The sequence below is a fragment of the Megascapheus bottae genome, chromosome 21 (assembly GCF_031878675.1).
Source record: "Megascapheus bottae isolate mThoBot1 chromosome 21, mThoBot2.hap1, whole genome shotgun sequence".
NCBI classification, from domain to species: Eukaryota; Metazoa; Chordata; class Mammalia; order Rodentia; family Geomyidae; genus Megascapheus; species Megascapheus bottae.
In genome coordinates this window covers 15,396,518-15,419,877 of record NC_143529.1, presented here as the reverse complement: position 1 = coordinate 15,419,877, position 23,360 = coordinate 15,396,518, and the positions used below count along the sequence as shown (strand labels likewise).

Genomic DNA, 23,360 nt, shown 5'->3' with positions numbered 1-23,360 from the left:
GCTGGGTCTTCATACTCTTTTTCATGAAATGAAAAAAGCAAATTAAAATTAATTTTGGATATACTGAGACAAGTGTCTGAAAGGATGAGAAATAAGTTATATCATCATTAAGGTATTATTTCAATCTGTGCTGCCAAGGAAAAGAATGAGTTTTCTAAACTAAAACAAATTACTAAAATATTTTAAAATTTGGCAAATCCTTAAGCTTTAATGAGGTCATACCTAATGAGAAAAATACCCAGATGACATATATTTATACATGAGATAAATGTATACAATAATCCTCTCATTGTTAATGACATGAAAAGGTTTGAACACTGCCAAAAAGTGTCACCAAAGGACGTGTGCAAACAACGAACAGTATTCTTCATGCTAAAATCTAGAGATCACTGCTTTCAAAATACTAGTGTTCTTTCTTCTACAGTTCCATGAAAGCACCACTGGTAAGTAGAGCCTGCATGCTGTGGCCATGTTTCACCCTTTCTCTTTGTTATTACACTCAAAGTCTCAGAATAACAGAATAATTGGCTTTAAATGAGGCAGTGCAGTATTAAAAAAAAAAGAAAAAAGAAGTACTGGGCTAAATCTCAGGAGATTGCATTTTATTTTTGGTCTGCCACTAATTAGCTGTTAATAAGCATGCTACTTAAATTAATTTCTCATTTGTAAAGAGCTCCAAGGCCTTTTCTAACTCTGCGTGTATGACCATAGTTGTGTTTAGTTTTTTTGTTAAGTGAATTTTTTTGTCTTTTCTTTTTTTGGTACTGGGGATCGAATTCAGGGTGCTAGGCAAGTGCTTTGCCACTGAGCTACATCCCAGCACAACCATAGTTTTGATAATAGGATCTCTGCCAGCATACCACTGAAAACATTTTACACGATTCAGTTTCTTCTCTTCTTTCTCATCACTGCTATTGTGGTAATGTCACAATAGCCACAAAGCAAGGAATATGTCATTGTATCCCATAAGTCCCGTGAAAAGATATCTACAAGTTGACAAAAGTTTCAGATAATTGTCATGGATCTTTACACCAAGTGAGGATTCTTTTTTTTTGTTTTGTTTTGTTTTTTTGCCAGTCCTGGGCTTGAGCTCAGGGACTGAGCACTATCCTTGGACTTTCTCAAGGCTAGAGCTTTACCACTTGAGCCTCAGCGCCATTTCTGGCTTTTTTCTATGTATGTGGTACCAAGGAATGGAACCCGGGTCTTCGTGCATGCTAGGCAAACACTCTACCACTAGGCCAAACTCCCGGCGTGAGGATTCTCTCTTTTTTTTTTTTTTTTGCCAGTCCTGGGCTTGAGCTCAGGGCCTGAGCACTGTCCTTGGACTTTCTCAAGGCTAGAGCTCTACCACTTGAGCCTCAGCACCACTTCCAGCTTTTTCCTATGTATGTGGTACGAGGAATCGAACCCGGGTCTTCATGCATGCTAGGCAAGCACTTTAACCACTAGGCCAAACTCCCGGCCCCGTGAGGATTCTTTTAAACAGAGTTTAACTATTTTCTAGGCTAGAACAAATGGAAATCATTTGCAATGACATCAGTTAAGAGCAGAGGGATTAAATTTTTTCATACATGGAATAAATGGCAATGTAGAAGAAATTAAGGACATCTAACAGAAAATGTTTTTGAAAATCCTTCTTTAGAGGGTTCTGAGTATGGCTCCATGTTAGAGCAATTGCTTAGCATATGTGAGGCCCTAGGTTCCATTCAAGCAAATGGAAAGGAAAGAGGAGGGGGGAGCAGAGGAGAGGAAGGGAGATTAGGGAGGAAAAGGAAGGAAGAGGAAAAGGGATGGTAGGGGAGAAGAGGAGAGAAGAAAAGACAGGAAAGGGGGAGAGGAGGGAAGGAAAAAAGGAAGAGAGGGAAATGAGAGGACAAGAGAGAGGAGAAAGAAAAAAGGAATGAAAGGAGAGAGGAAGGGAGGGGTGAAAGGGAAGGAGAGAGGGGAGAGGAGGAGGGAAACAAAGAAAATACACATTCATATGGCTTATATGTTGATATCCTATTTCTTGTCTTTCAACACTTTTCATGTAGGAAGCTGGAAGGAAGAATGCTAGCTAGCACACTTCATTAACTGTGGGTCCAGCATGGACAACTTTAACTGGTGCAGTAACTATAATCGTCATATGTTCATATATTTTGAGCCTACCGATTTGAGCCACTAATTTTACCTTTATTTTTTTTTCTACTTAGGTCTTCATCCAAAGGACTGCAGCTGGGTGCAACACTTTCATTTATAACGCTTAGTTTTTTTCTTGTATAAAGGAAGCATGTGAAGATTAAATTAAACCAAGTACTTTAAATGCCTTATCATCATATCTATAGTAGAACCTTTTATGTCTGGATATGATTAGCCAGATCATGTTCATTATACACAGTAAGTATAAGGGAATATCCAAACACTGGGCTCAATAAAATAAGTGCCAGCCAAATGAACTGGATCCTGAGAAGGTACAGTGTGAAGTAAAGTCCTAGAGGAAAAGGTGTCAACCTCACCTAGTGCAGAAAGTATGGATAGCACCAAAATCTAGAGTTCATGTCCTGCTATTCTTCAGCAAGCCCATAAACAAATGGATATGGAAAACCTGAGAATCAGCACAGACATGAAGTATTTTACTTCTTTTATGCATTTCCCCAAGTGGGGAATGAACATGGACTGGATGCATACTATGTGCCAAAAATACCCTCTCTTGGTGACAGTAGTCAATAAATATTTGCTAAATGTATATCAATAAAAATGAAATGTATAATTTCTCTCTTCACATCTTCTTTTATCTAAAATTATCAAAAAATAGTCATTGAGCCAGGCACTGGTATGGGACTCATACCTGTATTATCCTAGCTACTACTTGGAAGGCTGGGATCTGACAATCGAGGTTTGAAGATAGCCTGGGAAGAAAGGCCCGTGTGAATCCTTATATCCAATTAACCAGCAAAAAGTCAAAAATGGAGTGTGGTTCAAGTATCAGAATGTCAGCTACGAGTGAAAAACAAAAACAAAACAAACTAAAGCACAGCATCCAGGTACTGAGGTCAAGCCCAAAAACCAGTATTTTTTTTAATGGCATGATAAAATTTCCAACAAAGTCAAAATGTTTAAATCCTTTTTTAGAATGTGGCTATTTTCTTTAGGCCTCCAAATTTATTCCAATAGACAGAACCAGATAATATTCCCCAGCCTTACTTAAATCAGAAGTGTCTAGGGAAGTTTGGCTTAGCTGACAGATGTCTAGACATGTTTGTATATCACTTGAAGGACTAGCATCTAAATACATTCTTTAAATCATAGATATATAATAGAGAGAAAATTTGGAGAGAATGAGTCTCTACTTCTCTCAGAGCCAAATCTTGAAACCTAAATTCTGAAGGTGGATCCAAAAATGTTTTGTTCTAGTTTTAAAGTAACAAGAAACTGAGTGTAAAAGTAGAATAGGTTCACTTTTAGAAGCAGAAAAAGAACAGAAATAGATTGTAAGGGTGTGTTAATTATTCTTATAGAATTATAATATCATTGGGCATATTAAGCAAAGGCATGAAATGTGCCTTTACACACCCACTGTTTGGAACAATTGCATGTGCCCCAAACAGCCTAAATCTATCCAGAGAATTTCACTGGTATTGGAATCATATTTTCCCATATAGGCTTTGCCAAATTCATAAGCTATACAAGAGCATTTATGTACAATGAAGCTTATCAGCATGATACTAGCACAGGTATTTTCCTACTTACATGGATAAGGAAAGACCCAGTCTTTATAAAATGCTGTTCATAGTAACATGAAAAAGAAGCTGATAATAAATGCCATCATTGTTTATCAGATCTGGCTCTGGAAATTATTTTTCTCAGATACAATGCTTCAGTACCATATTTAAGTAAACTATGGTGGATGGCTTTTCTAGATCTTTGAGAATTGAACAAGAATGGGGAGAATAATGATTACTTTATTCATGATGATTTATACTGCAGGATAAGATGGTGTAATGGAGGAGATCCTGAATGTGAAATCAGGCCCTTTGGGGCCCACCTGTGTAAATGGTAGAACAGATGATCTCATCCTCACCTAAAAATGAGTGTTTGTAGGCAACCACTTTTACTCCTAATTCTAACATCGAAATTCCCATATTCTTTTTTTCTTTTGCCAATCCTGGCTTGAACTCAAGGCCTGCACACTGTCCTTGGGCTTTCTCAAGGCTAGAGCTCTACCACTTGAGCCACAGCACCATTTCTGGCTGTTTTTTTTTGTTTGTTTGTTTTTTTAATGTATGTGGTACCGAGGAAGTGAACCCAGGGCTTCACACATGCTAGCAAGCATTCTACCACTAGGCCAAACTCCAGGCCCTTCTACATTCTTAATTACGGATTAAAGCAGAAGTTAACATCTTCCACATTCTTTAAAGAATTCAAGCTCTCTGAGGAATTCCTTCACAATCAAAGAAATGTTCAAAAAGAGTACAGAAGGCTACAGGTTCTCTCCAGAGGTTGCCAAACACTGAGGAATTACCAGACTCGCAAGTCAGCCCCCAAATCTTTTATCTATTAGGAAACTGGTACCACTTAGACAAACTGTTAAACAATTAACATTTGTGATTATAGAAAATGTGTAAGATTTAAAGGAGCAAAAGGGAAAGAGATAATTTAAATATACATTTAAATATATGTATACATATCTCTATATATATTGCATCTTTAATTCCACAGTGAATGAATCATGTAAATTTTCCTAGCAAAAAGAGGTATTCTTATGAGTCTCTGCAAAACTATGAAGGTATTTCCTGGTACATTGGAAAAGTGTGAATGAATGTAGGATTCAAAGAGTGGAAACTGAAATAATACAAACCCTTAGGGCCTTCATCCTTGGGGGGGTGAGGGTTCCTAACTGGATCCCGGATACTGCAGTCTGTCCCTGCCCAGGTGAAATCACAGATGCAGGTGGCTTCATTACTACACACCTGTGAAGAGAAAAGGAGAGAGATCGGGGGTATTTCCTACTGTACTTTGTGGAATCATGGTGAAAAGCAGAACAGACAGGGGGCAAGAAGGATGCTGTAGACATCATTTGGGATGTTTCCAAAAATTTCTCATGGTATTGAGGACTAAATAAGGGGAAACGAAGAGTAGATATAATTGTGTACTATATTTTCTGTTAATTATAGCAAAATAATGATTAAGACAAAAAACCTTATATTTGTATTATTCATGATGATATGTAAATACATAAGTTCCTAATAATTTCTGGACAATTTTTATTGTATATGAATTTTGTAGTATATTATATATGAATATATGAAGAACATTGATATGTTTAATTAGATAAGTTAATACATCCTGGGCTTAAGATATTCACTGTCAAGAGACAGTGCCAGAAATAGAAGACCAAGATATCTACATCACCAGGGTTTCATCATGCCCAGCACCAAGCTTATTTGGTATAATTTTCTCACCAAGTGAGCATCCCCCTCCCCCTGCTCTCTAACATTTTATCACCCCTTCTTCAGTCAGCCGGGCTAAAGACCTCAGAGTCATTTTTCTCTCCTCCATTTCTGAGGATCAAGCAGTAAGCTAGGATAGCCTTGAAATTTACATGAAATAAATACCCATCTGCAAACAAGAGACAGGCATTGAAAGCCTTACCTCCTGTGAAAAACACGATCAGATTATTAGAAATGATAAGATCAACACTTTGATTCTGACAATACACACCTACTTTTCATAAAGTTGACCTTTTGCTAACAACATGAGAAGGGCAGAAGGAAAGAAGGCCTTCTCATGTATTAAGTTTTATGATGTTAGAGCAATAACTGAAATACTTGAAGTCTGTCCAGTGATTTTATTTTAATGTAGCAGTTACTGAGCACTTACTATAGGCTAATTACTCATGCTAAGTCCTCTATACAATCATCTTATTTAGTGGTCACTCCAGCATCCTAAGGGCCAAGACAGGGTATGTGACTTATTCAAAGTCACAGAGATAGCAAAAAGGAGAGCCAGGATTCAAACCTGGCTGAATCTGGTAAATCTTCCTAGTCCCCATCAAAATCATATTCTTCAGTCACCAGGCAATTTTCAGCCTATGCTTCAACCAAACCCCAAACTCTAGGTAATCATAAATCACAAATTTCTTGGGCTCTTCCATCTTATTCTACTCTGTATCACCCACTTGTCTATTTCGCATTACTTTTTTGCCAGTCTTGAGGTTTGAACTCAGGGCCTGAGGACTGTCTATGGGCTTTCTCAAGACTAGAGCTTTATCACTTAAGCCACAGCACCACTTCTGGCTCTTTCTGTATATGTGGTACCAAGGAATTGAACCTGGGTCTTCATGCATGCTAGGCAAGCACTCTACCAGTAGGCCAAATTCCCAGCCCCTATTTTACATTACATTTTAGCTTTCATTTTGATATCTTTCATTTTCATTCTCTCATGGTTTCTTTCTGTTCTTTCACATTACTGAAGTCTATATAAACTTTAAAATTCTATCATTATGCTATGCCCAATTTGAATAAGTACTTAAATTTTTACAATCGACTCAGGTGCCAGTAACCCACCTTGGTCATAGAATTAAAGATACATGCAGGTATTAATTAGAATATCATCTTCTCTTTGGTTGCCAATGTACTGTGCATGTCCGAGAATCATCTGGGACCCAATCTCTAATCTAGTGTGATTTGGGTCACATACGTATGCTCAATATGAATAGTGAGTGGTTGAAGGTGAATTACTGAGAGGACTCAAGTTGTTTGACTATAGGAAATAATTATGTGGAATCTACAGTTTAAAAATCCTATCAATTTTCTTCCAGTGGTTGGTTTATGGGCCAACTCGACTAGATTGGGTCAGGGGATGCCCAATTCCACATCTTTTCTGGATGTCTGTGACAATGTTTCCAGACGGCATTTCAATCAGCTCATAGAGCAGTTGGCCCTCCCTAGTAGGGGCCTCAATAGAACAAAAAGGAGGAAGAAAGAGAATTCAGTCCCTTCTTCTGCTTCAGTGGTTGAACTGAGATATCAAAACTCACTTTCTCTAGCCCAAGAACTGGAATTTATAGCATTGGTTCTGCTGGTTCTCAGTCTTTGGACTTAGATTGAATTACAGCAGTGGCTTTCATGGCTTCCCATATAGACAGTGAATTATGAGGATTCTCAGTCTACATAATAAAGTGGAAGAATTTCTTACAATATATATCCTTAGATAGATAGATAATATTTAGCTAGCTAGCTAGATCTCCTACTAATTCTGTTTCTTCCCAGCATCCTGACTATGCAGATGTCAAGTTAATATTTGGAGAATATAGTGATTGCAAGGAGGCATTGATATGAGAAACAACAGCAATAAAAACCAATGTAATTGTTTTAGCAGACAAAATTACTAAGGAAACACTCATCATCAGTGCAAGAGACTAGCAACAGCTACAACAGAAGAATGATGGGGTTGGAAGTCTAACTGCCATGAATTCAGCATGGTAGACAGTGAAGTCAAGCTATAGCATTGATGCCTACTTACCCCATGACCTGAACAAACTTTACCCTTGGAATCAAGTGGGCAGCTGCTCATATTCAGGGCTTGAATCTGTAGGCACTTCCGATCTAAACACATCATGGAGGGACCACATGGTGTTCCATCTTCTACATAGCCAACATCTGTATCATCATCCAAAACTACATGAGCACCACTAAAAGGAGAAAGATAGTAACGTGACCATTAGCTCCTTATTTCTAAAATACGTCAGCATGAAAAAGATACATTCTTCATGAAACCAAAGACAACGCACAGGGTTTCTCCTAGCATTTTCCACTCTCCTCCTGCCCTGTTTTTCCATAAAAAAATAATTAAAGAGAAACTAATGACTTCTCAATATTATTATTACACCACATATAGTCAGGAAAACTGAAAATCTTCAGAAAGTCCATTCTAAGTCTTTACTTATTTCCAATATCCAATATCCAGACTAGGGTATAGACATTTGGGTAAAATTAAGAGAAATAAATTTGTCAGTTCTCCCAGGCCACAAAAAGTACCTTGAAAATTATCATTATTTCAAAGGATATGATGAGTAAAGAAACTGGTTGGTCAGAGGCTCAATGGTTTCCCTCATTTGTAATAATTAGTACACACTTAGGGCTCTCCTATCAGAGGATTACAATAGTGCAAAACCTAGATACATAAGGCCATATAGGATGGAGGCTAAATAGAAAGGATCTCCGGGATATGGAAACAAGAGCTTTACCTTGTGTGATTGTTGTTCTTAATGTACTATGCTATTTCTCTTCTCTTTTGTTGCCCTTTGGTTAATCTTATATTGTTATAGTATCTGACTTTGTTACTGGCACATTGTATATACATTTATTTGTTTATTTGAAATGCACTCTAGGATATTGGAACAAGAGGTTTATCTTTGTGATTATTATTCTTAATATACTATATGAAGTTATTTTTCTCCCCCCCCATTATTGTTAATCTCATGTGGTTACTATATCTCATTTTGTTACCTGGTATATTGTATATACCCTTATTTGTTTATTTGAAATAGGGAAGTGAAGGGGGAAAACAAGATAACTGGGAGGGGGTGGGAGGGAGAAAGGGGACAAAATATGAGAAGGGGTATCAAAGTTTAAGAAGTAATATACTCATTACTTGACGAATGTAACTATAAACCCTCTTTCTGTACATTATCCTGACAATAAAATACAAGGAAAAAAAAGAAGAAAAAAGATGATGGAGGGGTGCTGGTGGCTCATGCCTACAAATTCTAGCTAATCAGGAGGCTAAGATTTGAGGATCATGATTCAAAGTCAGCCAAGGTAGATTCTCATCTCCAATTAACCACCAAAAAGCTGAAAGAGGAGTTACGGCTCAAGTGGTAGGGTGCTAGCCTTGAACAAAGTTTGTTCAGGGACAGTGCCCAGGCCCTGAGTTCAAGCCCCAGGACCATTACAAGGTGGGAGAGGGTGGGGCGGGAGGGAGAGAAGGAGGGAGGCAGGCAGACAGGCAGGCAGGCAGGCAGGCAGGCAGGCAGACAGGAAGACAAACAAGAATGAAAAAAGAAAGGAAAAGAAAAGAAGTGCTGAAGACAATAGTTCAGGAAGCCTCAGAGAAGGGAGGGATAAAAGTAGTATTTCTACATTAGAGAGCACTCTCGTAACACTATATTGTGAAAGAAATAATACTTATTTCAAAAATAATATGGCTGGGCCGGGAGTTTGGCCTAGAGGTACAGCGCTTGCCTAGCTTGCACAAAGACCTGGCTTTGATTCCTTGGTACTGCATACATAGAAAAAAGCCGAAAGTGGTGCTGAGACTCAAGGGTAGAGCTCTAGCCTTGAGAAAGTCCAAGGATAGTGCTCAGGTCCTGAGCTCAAGCCCAGGACTGGAAAAAAAAAATAATATGGCTCCTTAATGAAAAGTCAAGTGTGTATCTATGTGCTTTCTTCTTATAGACAATTGGAACATTGCTTATACCTACAAACAATATTTTGATAACTATTTTATGTGACTTGGTATTTGTTAAACTATACTCTAAACCAGATACATGCTACAGAAAGTATTGATTAATCTGGTGAAGGGGGAAATGATAAAAATAAAATATACAGTGTTCAAGCAGTGCCATAATTTAATGGTTAACTATCAATTAAAATGGGGTTAGAGGCCTGGCTCAGGTGGTAAGGAGCCTGCCAATAAGCATAAAATGTCAGAAACCTAATTCCAGTTGCTCACATAAAGAATAAATTAAATTAATATAAATTGAGTTCCCCTAATCCAAAAACTTAAATCTAAAATGCTTCAAAATCTAAAACTTCCTGAGCATTCACATGATGTCACAGTAGAAAATTCTGCATCAGACCTCATATCAAAACATAAGTGCATTAAAAATATTGTGTAAAATTTACTTATCTAAAGAAGAAATATATGGGCTGGGAGATTGGCCTAGTGGTTAAAGTGCTTGCCTAGCATGCACGAAGACCCAGGTTCGATTCCTCGGTACCACATACATAGAAAAAAGCCAGAAGTGGTGCTGAGGCTCAAGTGGTAGAGTTCTAGCCTTGAGAAAGTCCAAGGACAGGACAGTGCTCAGGCCCTGAGCTCAAGCCCAGGACTGGCAAAAAAAAAGAAGAAAAAAAAGAAGAAATATTAAAAAAAGAAGAAATATATGGAGTATCAGTGGCTCATATCTATAATCTCAGATACTCAGGCGGCAGATATTAAAAGATTGTGGTTCAAAATTGTACATAGTAAATGGTAGTACATGTCTGTCATCCCAGCTATGTGAAAAGCCTAAATACAATGATCACAGTATATGGTAATCGGGGTATAAAGATGAAATCCTAGCCCCAAAATACAAAAACAAAAATGACAGGGATGTGACTCAAGTGGTAGAGTGCCTGTTTAGCAAGCACAGACCATCGAGTTCTATCCCAGTATTACCAAAATAAAGAAGAAATGCAAATGGTCAATAAATATGTGAAAAATCATTCAATAAACTTGGAATCAAAACTATGAGATGCCACCTACTCCAGTTAGGACAACTACTGTTAAAAATAATGAGAAATGCTGGCCAGAATGTGGAGAAAAAGGAAGCCTTGTCCACAGCTAGTAGGGTGTGAATGGTCAGTCACTATGGAGAGCGGAATGCAGGGTCCTTCAAAACCACACAGAATGATTATATGGCCCAATTCTCCTCTGCACAGCTTGCGCTCTCGTCTCTCTCTCTCTCTCTCTCTCTCTCTCTCTCTCTCTCTCTCTCTCTCTCTCTCTCTCTCTCTCCATATATATTTTTTTGTAATTAATAGAAGTGTTACATTATATTCACCAGATAGAAGATGCTTTACTTCACAAACATTGATATCCTTTCTCATGTCTTGGTCCCCATTTCCCTCCTCCACCCTTGCCCCTCCTTTTGTTTTCCCCCCTTCCCTATCCTATTTCAAATAACCAAATAAGCATATATACAATATATCAGATTCTCTTTTTTTTTGCCAGTCCTGGGGTTTGAACTCAGGGCCTGGACACTATCCTTGGGCTTTATCAAAACTAGAGCTCTACAAATTGAGCCACAGCACCACTTTTGGCTTTTTCTGTGTTTGTGGTATTGAAGAATCGAACCCAGGGCTTCATGCACACTAGGCAAGCACTCAATCACTAGGCCACACTCCCAACCCACAGCTATGTTTCTTGTAGCACTATTCATAATACCTATCAATAGATGTATGGGTAAAAAGCATGTGAAATGTATACACAGTAGAGCACCATTCAGCTATTTAAAAAAAAAAAGAATAAAATGCTATTGTGTGCAGCAAAGCAGATGAAACCAGGGGGCAGTATGTCAAGTGAAATAAGTTAGGCACAGAAAAACAAATATAACATGTTTCCTCTTATTTAGAAACAAAAATTATCAACCTAAAAGTTGAATGGTGATTACTAGGGATGGAAATTGTACATAGGAATCAAGGGGTAGGAAAAATGTTGTTAGATATAGTCAGTGCTTGCCATACACTATAATATGATAATAAACAAATGCATACATTAAAATCACCCCTTGGTGCAGTTGGCTCATAGCTGTAATCCTAGCTACTGAAATTGCTGAGCTCTGAAGGATCACAGTTCAAAGCCAGCCTCATCAAGAAAGAGTGTGAAAGTCATGTCCAATGAACCACCATAAAGTTGGAAATGGAGCTGTGGCTCAAGTGGCAGAGTGAAAAGAAGCTCAGGGACAGCACCCAGGCCCTGAGTTCAAGCATCAGAACTAGTAAACACACAAAAAACTTAACTTCAGCCTATTTATGTAAAGTTCATATACACATATGTGGGGGTATGCATACTCCCAGGATGATGATTTGAAGGAAAAAAACCTCACTTCTAATAACTAGCATAATTTTGAGCAAATGTAATTTTCAAATTGACATGAAAAGTAGGGGTTAAAATGTAAGTTTCTTTTTGCAAGAACTAGTAAAACCATAGATTCAGATGCTTTCAAGAGCTGCTGTTTTGAAACTGCTATGCTCATGCCTTGTGAGGCTCCCCAACATCTACCTGCAGTCAATCACTCGGCCTTGATGGTAGAAGGAGGTAGGGATGATCTCTCCTTGAAGTTGACCGATACGTGGAGCTCGAGTGAGGTTGGTGCATAGCAAAAATCCACAGAATACATCACTGAACAGGTTAAAAAAATACAAAAGACACAAGTCAAACTCAAAACAATCAAATTATCTTCTCCCCCACTCCTCTTTTTTTTTGTAAGATCAAACCTAGGGTTTTGCTCATGCTAGACAAACACACTATCACTGAGCCTTAAAATTTTTACATAGTCTCTTTCTTCAAAATAAAAACATTTGCTTGGTAATTGTTGTTTGTTCATTGTCCAGAGGATGGCAGTTTTGTTCAGGGCACTGAAACATGTAGCATTGCAAGATGGATGGTGACTCCCTAACCAGCTAGGGAATTTCCAGGAAGATTTCACCTTTTAGATAAAATAGAGCCAAACAAAAAGACCTTTCACTCCTACCTCCTACTTACTTCCTGCCTTTGAATGTGCAATTTTTGCATCCACTTTGCAATTATGGGTTTGTAAGTATAAGGATAAAACTAAGTATGCTAGAGGCCATAGATCAGAAGAGAAGCAATTATCCCAGTCCGTGTATGACACTGTTATATATGACTCACTCGTGAGGCCGCCTACTTCCAGCCTAACTGTTAAGTCAACAATGACCCCAAAACTAGGCACTGAATTGAAGTGATATATTATTAAAAAGGAAATCTACAGTTAACCAATACATGAAATTTTGCTAAGCTTCATTTTTACCCTGAGAAATATAAATTAAAACCATAGCAATACCTCCTAAAATGTAGGAAAGTTAAAATGAAATTGGCTTAAGACCAAATATGGGTAAGTCTGGGTATAACAATCATGTACATTAGATTTGTTAGAAAAATCATATTTAGAAAGCAATTTGACATCATTCAGTGACATTGAAACCCCATGGCCACTACCATTTGGCTGTTTTTCTGCTGGGTACAGGTCTTACACATATATGCATACATATATAGTAAGAATGTATTTTGTACAAGGATGTTCACATAGCAGAGCTCCTAGTAGCAAAATATAGAAACAAGCCCATAGGTCCACCAAGATAGAATAAAGAATTAAATGACAGCATATTTTATATACACTTACAAAAATAAAATAAACAATAAGATAAAAAACATATTCATTCCACAAAACTCTTAAAACGATGAATTCATAAGTAAGATATAAAAGAATACATGAAGTATTACAAATAAAAACTTAGGCAGGGGTCAGGAGCATGGCCTAGTAGTAGAGTGCTTGCCTACTATGTATGAATCCATGGGTTCAATTCCTCAGTACCACATACACAGAAAAAGCCAGAAGTGGTGCTGTGGTTCAAGTGGTAGAGTGCTAGCCTTGAGAAAGCCCAAGGATGGTGCCCAAGCCCTGTGTTCAAGCCCCAGGACTGGGGGGGAAAGGCAGTAAAACTCTAAAGAAAGAAATAACAGAAGTCAGGGTGAAAATAACTCCAGGAAAGAGAGTTTGGGAACTGCCATGGAACAGAGACTATTTCTGGGATATCAAAATCTATTTTTTTGCCCAGGTGGAAGTTCTGTGGGTATTCATCTCATCATTACTTAGTAAATGTATACTTATGTTCTTTCAGTTACATATTATATCTCACAAAATTTTCAAGTTTCAAAAACACCCACACACATTAGTACACTGGAAATAGGTTTTTCTAAAGTTTGATATTCAACAAATATCTTTTATAGTGATATAATTCCATGCTTCCCAAATGTTTTAAAGTCAAGAATCATAGAAAGAAACTATGCATGCCTGGTAATTCCTAGTATTGCCTAGTTCATGCCTATAATTCTAGCTACTCAGGAGGCTAAGTTCTGAGGATCAGAGTTCAAAGCCAGTCTAGACAGGAAACTTTTATGTCTGATAAACTACCCAGAAAAGGCCAGAAGTAGTCCTGTGGCTCAAGGGGTAGAGCACTAGCCTTGAGCACAAAGAGTGTCAAGGACAGTGGACAGGCCCTGAATTCAAGCTCCACGACTGACAAAATCATCATCATCATCATCATCATCGATGTCGTCATCATCATCATCACAGAATGATCAGATTTATCTAGAACAAATAAGTAAAGCTAATCAAAATCAGAGATGCTCAGTCCAGTGACTCTTGACTATTTCATATCCCTTTTCTTTGTGATGTCCAAAGATCTGAGGATCAATGTCTTGGAATGTCTACTCCTCACTCAGGAACTATCAGAAGGGAAGTCTGACCTCTATTGCAAAGCATCTTCAAAATAAGAATTAAGCAAAATATAGCAGGTGATCAATTTTCTGAATTTTATATGTAGTGTTGGTCTTAGAACATAATGTCATTTGCTTCTAAATATACCATTATATATTTTACTATATTTTATATTTAGTAGACTTTATTATATATCTTAACATATGCTTTAAGTTTTTGAGTAGTTTGAACATTTATTTATTGCCAGTCCTGGGTTTGAGCTCAGGGCCTGAGCACTGTCCTTGGACTTTTCTCAAGGCTAGAGCTCTACCACTTGAGCCACAGCACCACTTCCAGCTTTTTTCTATGTATGTGGTACCACTAGGCCAAATTCCTGGCCCTATTTTATTTTTTGAAGTGGCATTTACTTGGAGCTCATTTTGCATTTGCATTGTGTCTCTAAGATCAGGCATCCCACTCACTGTTTGCTGCACTGGATCCAGCGGTCTCCATCCTTCCCGCAGTTTCCCTTCTCGGTGCCTTCGGTATTCAGCTTTTCATAACAGAACTTGTCAGACGCTGCAGCCTCTTTTAAAGATGAGCAAGAGAAGAAACTTCAGTTTAGTTGTTATCATCCATAACCAATGGAGGGCCACTGGAATGCTCAAGAACTGATTCTCCAAAAAAAGAACTTAAAAATCCTGAATGGTAGCATTTGTCCCTTTCTATGCTGTAAATAGACCTGAGCTGATTTTAAGTGATGTTCGCTAGTTTATCAAACCCTTGAAATGTAACAACTGGCTCTTGTGAAATAGTACAAAAAGGCTCCAATGTGGGGTTCATTAAGTCTGATGGTGAGTAACAGAAAAGGTCATCAGCAGAAATGAATGAAGTGACACAGAGGAAAAATTGTAAGCATTCTTGATTTTTTGTTTCATATTAATGTTAGAAGATGAATTATAGAGTCTCAGCCCAGATTGTTACTTGGAATTTTATGCTTCAATCATTAGTCTTTTTTGCCATGTTAACATATGGTAGGGAAGCACTTCACCACTGAGCTATGTCCCTGGTTCTGATTTTCAAATATCTTAAAAGTCAGTAGTGCCCTTATTATCTTACCTCTAACAAAACAAAAGCAGGGAATGTAAACCATTCAGATAAATATTTGCCTAACACTAAAATCACTCATGCCAGAATCTCTGCATTTATGTGCTTTGTTTTTCTCTGTGAGGACCCAGCCTTAGCCAACAAAGACTCATTTCTTGAACTTTCAATATGGCCCTCGTGGATTGAAGTTTACTGGAGTGGCACTGTAAATGTGAGCAAGTAGATATGTAGAGAATGTCCTGAGATTTCTATCATCTACTCTTGGAAAGCTATTACCCCAGAAAGCCAACTTGGTGGGGATAAATGTGAGAGTCCACAGAGTCAGCCATGAACATGGCCAGATAATTACTATGATCATCGCATTCTACTCAGTCTCCACAGCAGATGGAAAACCCTGTCTGTGGCAGCCACAGTCACTGGGTGGCATTTGGTTAGGATTCAAATGGACAAATCCTCAATAATTGTTTATCTTGGTTTTTATATCATTATTACTAATTGTTACTGGTTGGTATTGGGAAATTAAATCCAATCATGTACCATACTACTCAGCTACATGCTCTATAGTTTTTGTCAAGAGCTGCAGATCTCTTTCTGCTCCTTCTTTTCTAGATCTTTCACTTCTTTCCTTTCTTGCTCTCTTTCTTCCCTCATTTCTTGAAGGCTATGTATCTTTGTCAGCAAGACTAGTAGAGAAAAGCAATCTTAAGAGGAGACGGCACGTGCAACCAGCAAGCAAGAAGCCATGACCTACTTGTTCCCCAGATGTACTGACACTGGTTGTCTCTGGTCTTGCACTCGCCATTATAGCAACGACCCTGAAGACAAGATCACATATATGAGGTGCAGGGAACCCCAATACCTTCCCCCCCAAATCTGATAATTGCATCTTCTTCTAGTTGACTTACACAAGGTATTTTTCATTTCATATTCTAATATGTTCAAAAAATGAGAGTCATCAATATCTTATGAAAAGCTTAAGATACCATAGACCTCAGAACACAGCTGTTTTATTCAAAATAATTAGCTAAAATTCAAAACTGTGGAAAGCAAAAATTGGTGACTTTCTTAAATGATTATAAGCTTTGCTTGTATATGCATGGTTGGAGTTTTAAAAAGCCATTAAGAAAGTTGTCATATTTTCTCATAACAGACAAACTGGAATTACTTAAAGGTGGTCACAAATTAGTGAATGAAATGTATAATTCTGAAGTTATTTCATTCCTTTTCTTTTTCATCAATCTGGACATCTTGTCATTAGAGTTAAATATATTTAATATATGGTAAGATATGAAGCAACTCTGATTTAGAACCTCTCGGTAATTCATGTAATCAAATTTCTTTCCAATGTCATATTTATTGCAGAAAAAAGCTATTTTTCAAACTATCCTTTCTAAATTATACTTAAAAGTTCCTACCATACCTGATTTTGATTGCAGGCATAACCATCTTGTTTGTGAAGATTTGGTGGACACTGAAAAATATTACCTTATTAGTAAATGTACAGCCTGAGAAGTACCATCAGATAATGTGCTGTCCATATACCAAAGAGAAGGGAAAAAAGGCAAGCAGAGTGAATATACAACTAAGAACATTTCAAAAACACATCTAATTCCTTAAATAAATTATTCAAATTAATCTACCATTGATAAAATAAAGAAGAAAATAAAGCCCACGTAGTGGGCACTTTTCTCTGTTTACTGCAAGATGGACTAGAAAAACAAAGTACATTTGCTGCCTAGGAGATGAAAGTACACATGATTAAAATGGCCAGGGAAGGAAATGAATCAGCTTGTTATGTAGGAGTGAACACACAAAGGAACTAATTTACAAAACCTCTCCGAGCTCCTGAAAATGTCAAATCTGCATGTGGCATCGTGTCACTCACCTATTGATCACTTTACAAACACAGAAAAGAGAGTCTTGATTTCGATGTAATGTGTAAGCGTTGCATCATCAAGACCTGCCTGACCTCCCCATCACACACTTGTTTCTAGAACAGTCTGAGATGATAGGTATTTTTACTTACTGGCTTGTTTATCAGATCATTAAGTATGCCTCATTTTCTCTCAAAATTATGATGAAGAGGTAAACTTAAACTTTTTACAGGGTTTTGATAGTTGAAAGAAAAACATCAAGGCAAAAGCTCTACTATGGTGATAGAATCAAAGAGGAAAGAAAAGAATATACATCGTGGAAAAGGAATTAGAAACACAGAGATGTGTACTAAGGGTCCCCTTTAGCCTTCACCCTCTCAGTGAATGACTTTCCATTGTTAGGGCCCAACGCCACAGCATTAGCTCCTATTCATGTCTTTCACCCACATTTTCCATTCATTATCTCAGCAAGTCCCATTAGCTTCACATCAAAACATCACAATCTGACCCTCTTTTTCCACCTCCTTGGCGAACTCCTCAACTCTACTTGTGTCCTCCAAGCTTTCGCTGTTTAGAAACAGAGTAGTCCCCTGAAAATACAAAGACCAGAGCAAATCAATCCTCTGCTCAAAACCCTTAAGTGACTTCCTAACTTATTTGGTAGCCTTCAAGTTGACCATATTATTCTCTCTTACACCTCCCCGTCATCTCTCTAGACTTATGTCCTGGTCTCTCCCCTGCTAGGCCTGCCACCAGACCATGGCCTTGGCTTTGCTCTTCTTTGTTCCAATTTCTGCATGGTTCTGAAGGTTTTGCTCAAATAGCATCATTACCTCCAAGTCTTCAAAAATCACAACTTTCTCTGCTCCCCCATCAGCACTATCTCTTCCCTACCAATCCCTGCTTCTCTTCTAGAGCATTTAACAAAAACTGACAATTTATGTGTTTTATTCATGTGTTTGTTTACAACTGTGTCCTGTCATCATGTGAGTTCCATGCAGGTGAGATTTTATATTTACATTGTTGTCTTTGGGCATGCAAGTTTAAGGCAGATGCTCAATTACTAGTGGCTAGCTTAGAGAATAACTGAATGACCCACACAGACACAAGTCATTATATTCTGCACCTATCAGGCTACTGGTCAAGTTCATCACAGAAAGAAAAGAGAATTAGTCTAGCATTCCTAAGCAGCAGTAACCTACTAAGGAAGATTCCAACAGATAATGCTTCGGTTTTACGTTTTTCTAAGAATAACTGATACTCAAACAGCTTCATTCACCACAGCGTTTCATTCAGCCTGCTGGTGAGTATTCCAGAGATGTGATTATTGTAGTAAAACCTGAAATATTGGGCCAACTGAACAAAAGCAGAGCACCCTGTGGTTTCTTTCATCTTTCAATTCATCCACAACTCAACAATTATGTCGTTAAGTCAGCTATTATCAATTAATCACTTACTGTAAAATGGCTACAACCACAATAAACAGAAAAGAAAAAAATACTCCTGGAATAAGCAGATCAGAGTCTACAATTAACTTGCTGTATTTTACTTGTATAATATAGCAAGAAAAAAATTGCACAGTTATTTACTAACAAAAAAAGAGTGCTTATTAAAAAATGTCCCACACTGGGCACTAGTGGCTCATGTCTGTAATCCTAGCTACTCAAGAGGCTAAGATCTGAGGATGATGGTTCAAAGCTATCCCTGGCAGGAAAGACCATGAGATTCTTATTCTCAATTAACCATTAAAAAGGCCAGGAGCAGAGTTGCTAGTCTTGAGAAAAAAAAAAAAAAAAAACCAACCTCAGGGAAAGTGCCCAGTCCCTAAGTTACAACTCCAGGACCAACACAAAAACAACAGCAGGGTTGGGACTTTGGCCTAGTGGTAGAGTGCTTGCCTAGCATGCATCAAAACTCAGGTTCTATTCCTTAGTACAACATACATAGGAAAAAGAAAAGGCAGAAGTGGTGCTGTGGCTCAAGTGGTAGAGCTCTAGCCTTGAGAAAGTCCAAGGACCTTGAACCAAGGTCTCTGTGCATGCTAGGCAAGCACTCTACCACTAGGCCAAACTCCTAGTCTCATGATATAACTTTTGTGTGTGTATGCTAGTCCTGGGGCTTAAACTCAGGGTTGTAGGTGTTGTTCTTGAGCTTTTTTATTTTATTTTATTTATTTTTGCCAGTCCAGGGGCTTGAACTCGAATTCAGGGCCTTAGCGATGTCCTTGGGTTTTCTCAATGTGGCAGCTCTACCACTTGAGCCACAAAACCATTTCCGGCTTTTTTCTGTGTATGAGTACTAAGAAATTGAACCCAGGTCTTCAGGCATACTAGGCAAGCACTCTACCACTAGGCAAAACTCCCGGCCCATGTTCCTGAGCTTTTTGGCTCACGGCTAGCTTTCTACCACTTGAGCCCCAGCTCCACTTTCAGCCTTTTGGTGGTTAATTGGCAATAAGTGTGTTATGGACTTCCCTGCCTATGCTGGCTTCAAATCACAAACCTCAGATCTCAGCCTCTTGAGTAACTAGGACTATAGACATGAGCCACTTGTGCTCAGCTGACATAGTTTTTTTAATTACATAAAGGGAAATTAGGCATGCTAGTTCATGTCTGTAATCATACACACTCAGGAAGGTAGTTTCATGTCAGTATGGGCAAAAATTTCGTAACACTTCTCAACAAATATCTGGAAACTGTGGTATATGCCTGTCATGCCCAATATGTGAGAAGTTAACATTGGAAAAATAATGGCCCCAAGCCAGCCTAGGTAAAAAAAAAAAAAGTATAACAGACTCTATCTCAGTGAAAGAAGCTGGGCACGATGGTATGTTTCAGTCATTCCATCTACCACAGGAAGCATAAAATAGGAGGCTCACCATTCAGTTACAGACCTTTCCAGAAAGCAAAACCTTCCCTATATCACAAGAAATAGGTGAAGGCATGGCTTAGCAATTGTATGTCTCCTCAGCAAGAGCAAGGGCCCAGAGTACAAACCCCAGTAATCATTTTAGTGGACAGAGGCTCTGCATCCAGGTGATGGCAGGATATGTGATATGTGATGACAGAGGATAAAGAAGATGGATTTCTGTGACCAGTTGCCAGAGAATCGCTGCTTGTCCCTGGCTTTCTACATGGGATTTTCATACAAATTTTATTTGTTTGTTGTTCTGGTGCGTGTGTGTGTGTGTGTGTGTGTGTGTGTGTGTGTGTGTGTGTGTGTGTGCGTGCACGCACGTCAGTTCTGGGACTTGAACTCAAGGCGCTGTCTGTGAGCCTGCTTTGTTTAAGACTAATGCTTTACCACGTCGAGCTATGTCTGGTTTTCTGGTAGTTATTTGGAGACAAGAATCTCACAGACTTTCATGCCCGGGGGTGGTTTCAAACCACTATCCATTGATCTCAGCGTCTTGAGCAGCTAGGATTACAAGTATGAACCACCCACTCCAGGCTGTTTGTTTGCTTGTTTTAAACAGTTTCTATTCTTAAAATGTTTGAAATTAATACTGATATGCCACTAAAACCAATGTGCTGTTTCAGATGTAGGGACCTAAGAAGAAAGCGTCAATTAGTTGAATATAAATCATGTAGAGGGATGAAGGGAAATTTCAGGAAAAAAAATAAAGAGCTATATGTCTGAAAATAGTACACCGAAGTTTTCTAAAATACAAAAAAAAATAGTGAAGAGCTAGAAGTAGCTAGAAAAACAAGCAATACAAATCAGACTATGTCCATATATTCAATCTACCATGAAAGCTTTACAAATATGGACAGTAAAATGTATCACTCGAAACTCAGTTTGCCATACCTGACCAGAGTCTCCAGTACAATACTCAGTAATATCACACCCACTGACAGCATCTCGACATTCATATCCTCGTGGCTGAAACTACAGATCAAAATTCATTATTAGGAGACAGGATTAATCAATACTTCAAAAGTTACCATTATTTTATTCATTGAAAATTCTTATGCTTTTTTAATAAACATTATTAAACTCCTTTTGTTAATCATAATATAGTTACAGCTTCTAATCTACAGAAAAGAACTTCACAAAAGCATTAAGTGTTTAGATGTCAAAATTATTCTGTAAGTATTATTTTAGGAAAACTATATAATACAAATTTTGTAAAAAAAAAACCCACTGGTTTGGCTTAAGACAAAGGAATATAATAATGTACCATAAACATTTAAGATATTGCTGAAGGATGAATATATATGTATCTATACATATATGCCCAATTTTTACTATTCACTAGTTTTGGATATTAACATTGCCTTAGCTAAATATGAACAATGGATTCATATGAATCATCTTCAGTGATGTCAGCAATTGCCTAGGATATATAAAATTTTTGTCTGTCTGGGGAGAGGATGAGTCAAACAGTAGAAAAGACCATGAGCCAATAGACATAAACTGCTAAAATCATCTAGAATGCCTTTTGTATAATGTCCCTTATATTGAAAACATATCATCATGTAAATTATGGTTATTGGTAACTCCATAGGGCCTTATATGTGAGAAAAAGGAATATTAAAAAGGATTTTGCAGCTGGGCACCAGTGGCTCAAGCCTGTAATCCTACCGACACAGGAGGCTGAGATCTGAGGATCACAGTTGAAAGCCAGCCCGGGCACTAAAGTCCATGAGACTCTTATCTCCAATTAACCACCAGAAAATCAGAAGTGGTGCTGTGGCTCAAGTAGTAGATCAGTAGCCATGGGCTGAAAAGCTCAGGTACAGGACCCAGGTCCAGTGTTCAAGCCCCATGACTGACAAAAAAAAATGACTTTGCAAAGATAACTTGGAGAGGCTGGGAGTATGGTCTAGTAATAGAGTACTCGCCTAGCTTGCATGAAGTATTGGGTTCGATTCCTGGGTACCACATACACAGAAAAAGACAGAAGTTGTATTGAAGCTCAAGTGGTAGAGCTCTGGCCTCCAGAAAGCCCAAGGACAGTGCCCAGGCCCTGAGTTCAAGCCCCAGGACTGGAAGGGAAAAAAAAAGAAGAATTGGGAGGGAATGAGGGAAGGGAAGTGGGAGAAAAATATGAGAAGGGGTATCAATGTTCAAGAAGTAAAATACTCATTACCTGATGAATGTAAGTGTAACCCCTCTATATATTACCCTGACAATAAAATACAATAATAATTTTAAAAAAAACCTCAGAGGTCACTCTAGACAGCACAGTATGAACACATGCATGAACACATGAACATGCCTGGTTACAGCCTGATCTCCCTGACTTTATGGAAGACTTAAAAGTCAAGTGAAAAAGTATGAGCACTGGCTTTTATGCTCTGAGTTTAAAGTAATTTAGGATAAGTTCTGAAGAAAACTATTAGAATTAGGTCATATTATTTAAAGGACCAAAGGAATTGTCCTCTCCTCCTCAGCCATTTAGTTTGGCTTTCATCTGTGTTAGTAGGACAACTTGATGTCTAAGGAGTACAAGCACACTCTCTCAAAGAAACACTGGAGGATAAGGCGGTGGACACTAAGCAACAGTGATGACCAACATGGTGGTCCCCCTCCCCCAATGCATTACAAAGTATCATAGGTCAATATGCGCAACATATATTGTCGCATGTGTCATGTAGGACAAGCTGTACAAAACCTCAATGTACTTGCTAAGTTATTTGGCTAACACTGTCAATGAAAAGAAAGATAAATGTATCAGGAACTCACAAGGCAAGAGGTGTTATTACAGCAGGGGCCGTCGCTGCAGTGAGCCCCGTTGGAGAGTGAGCACTTCTTACAGCACAATCCATAGCATTCCTACAGAAAATACTCCATGTGGGCAAGCCAAGAATCTTCCCATTCCACATTCTTCTCCCCACCTGACTTACACGGGATCCAAATGAGTCGATTCATATGAAAAGTAAGCAAATCTTTCTGGAAAGAAACACTTTAAGCAATGACGGATACCTTCCTGCCCTATTTCTTGGCAGAGTTCTATCTCCCATAAAAGAGCTGCTCTGTCAAAGAGCAGGCACATTTCTTAGCAAGTACCCTCCAGCCCTGGTTAGTGTTCTTATATTCGTTATAATCAGTTTAGTTTCACAAAGGCAAAAATAACATCCACTGTGGAAAAGTTTCGTGATTTGGTAAAACTTGTCTGCAATGAGTAC

General features: G+C 38.2%; 1 protein-coding gene across 2 annotated transcripts in view; it reads right to left on the bottom strand.

Annotated features, from left to right (window-relative positions):
* Adam23 (ADAM metallopeptidase domain 23) overlaps nucleotides 1-23,360 on the bottom strand; it is a 176,269-nt gene that overhangs the window by 16,263 nt on the left and 136,646 nt on the right. For both annotated transcript variants that reach the window (XM_090354683.1, XM_090354682.1), the window contains exons 17-24: nucleotides 22,918-23,007; nucleotides 21,037-21,117; nucleotides 16,776-16,826; nucleotides 16,107-16,170; nucleotides 14,731-14,836; nucleotides 12,031-12,150; nucleotides 7,507-7,675; nucleotides 4,841-4,952 (exon numbers count right to left, since the gene is read on the bottom strand). In XM_090354683.1, the coding sequence (XP_090210809.1) occupies nucleotides 4,841-4,952; nucleotides 7,507-7,675; nucleotides 12,031-12,150; nucleotides 14,731-14,836; nucleotides 16,107-16,170; nucleotides 16,776-16,826; nucleotides 21,037-21,117; nucleotides 22,918-23,007 (793 nt within the window). The remainder of the gene's footprint in view (nucleotides 1-4,840; nucleotides 4,953-7,506; nucleotides 7,676-12,030; nucleotides 12,151-14,730; nucleotides 14,837-16,106; nucleotides 16,171-16,775; nucleotides 16,827-21,036; nucleotides 21,118-22,917; nucleotides 23,008-23,360) is intronic.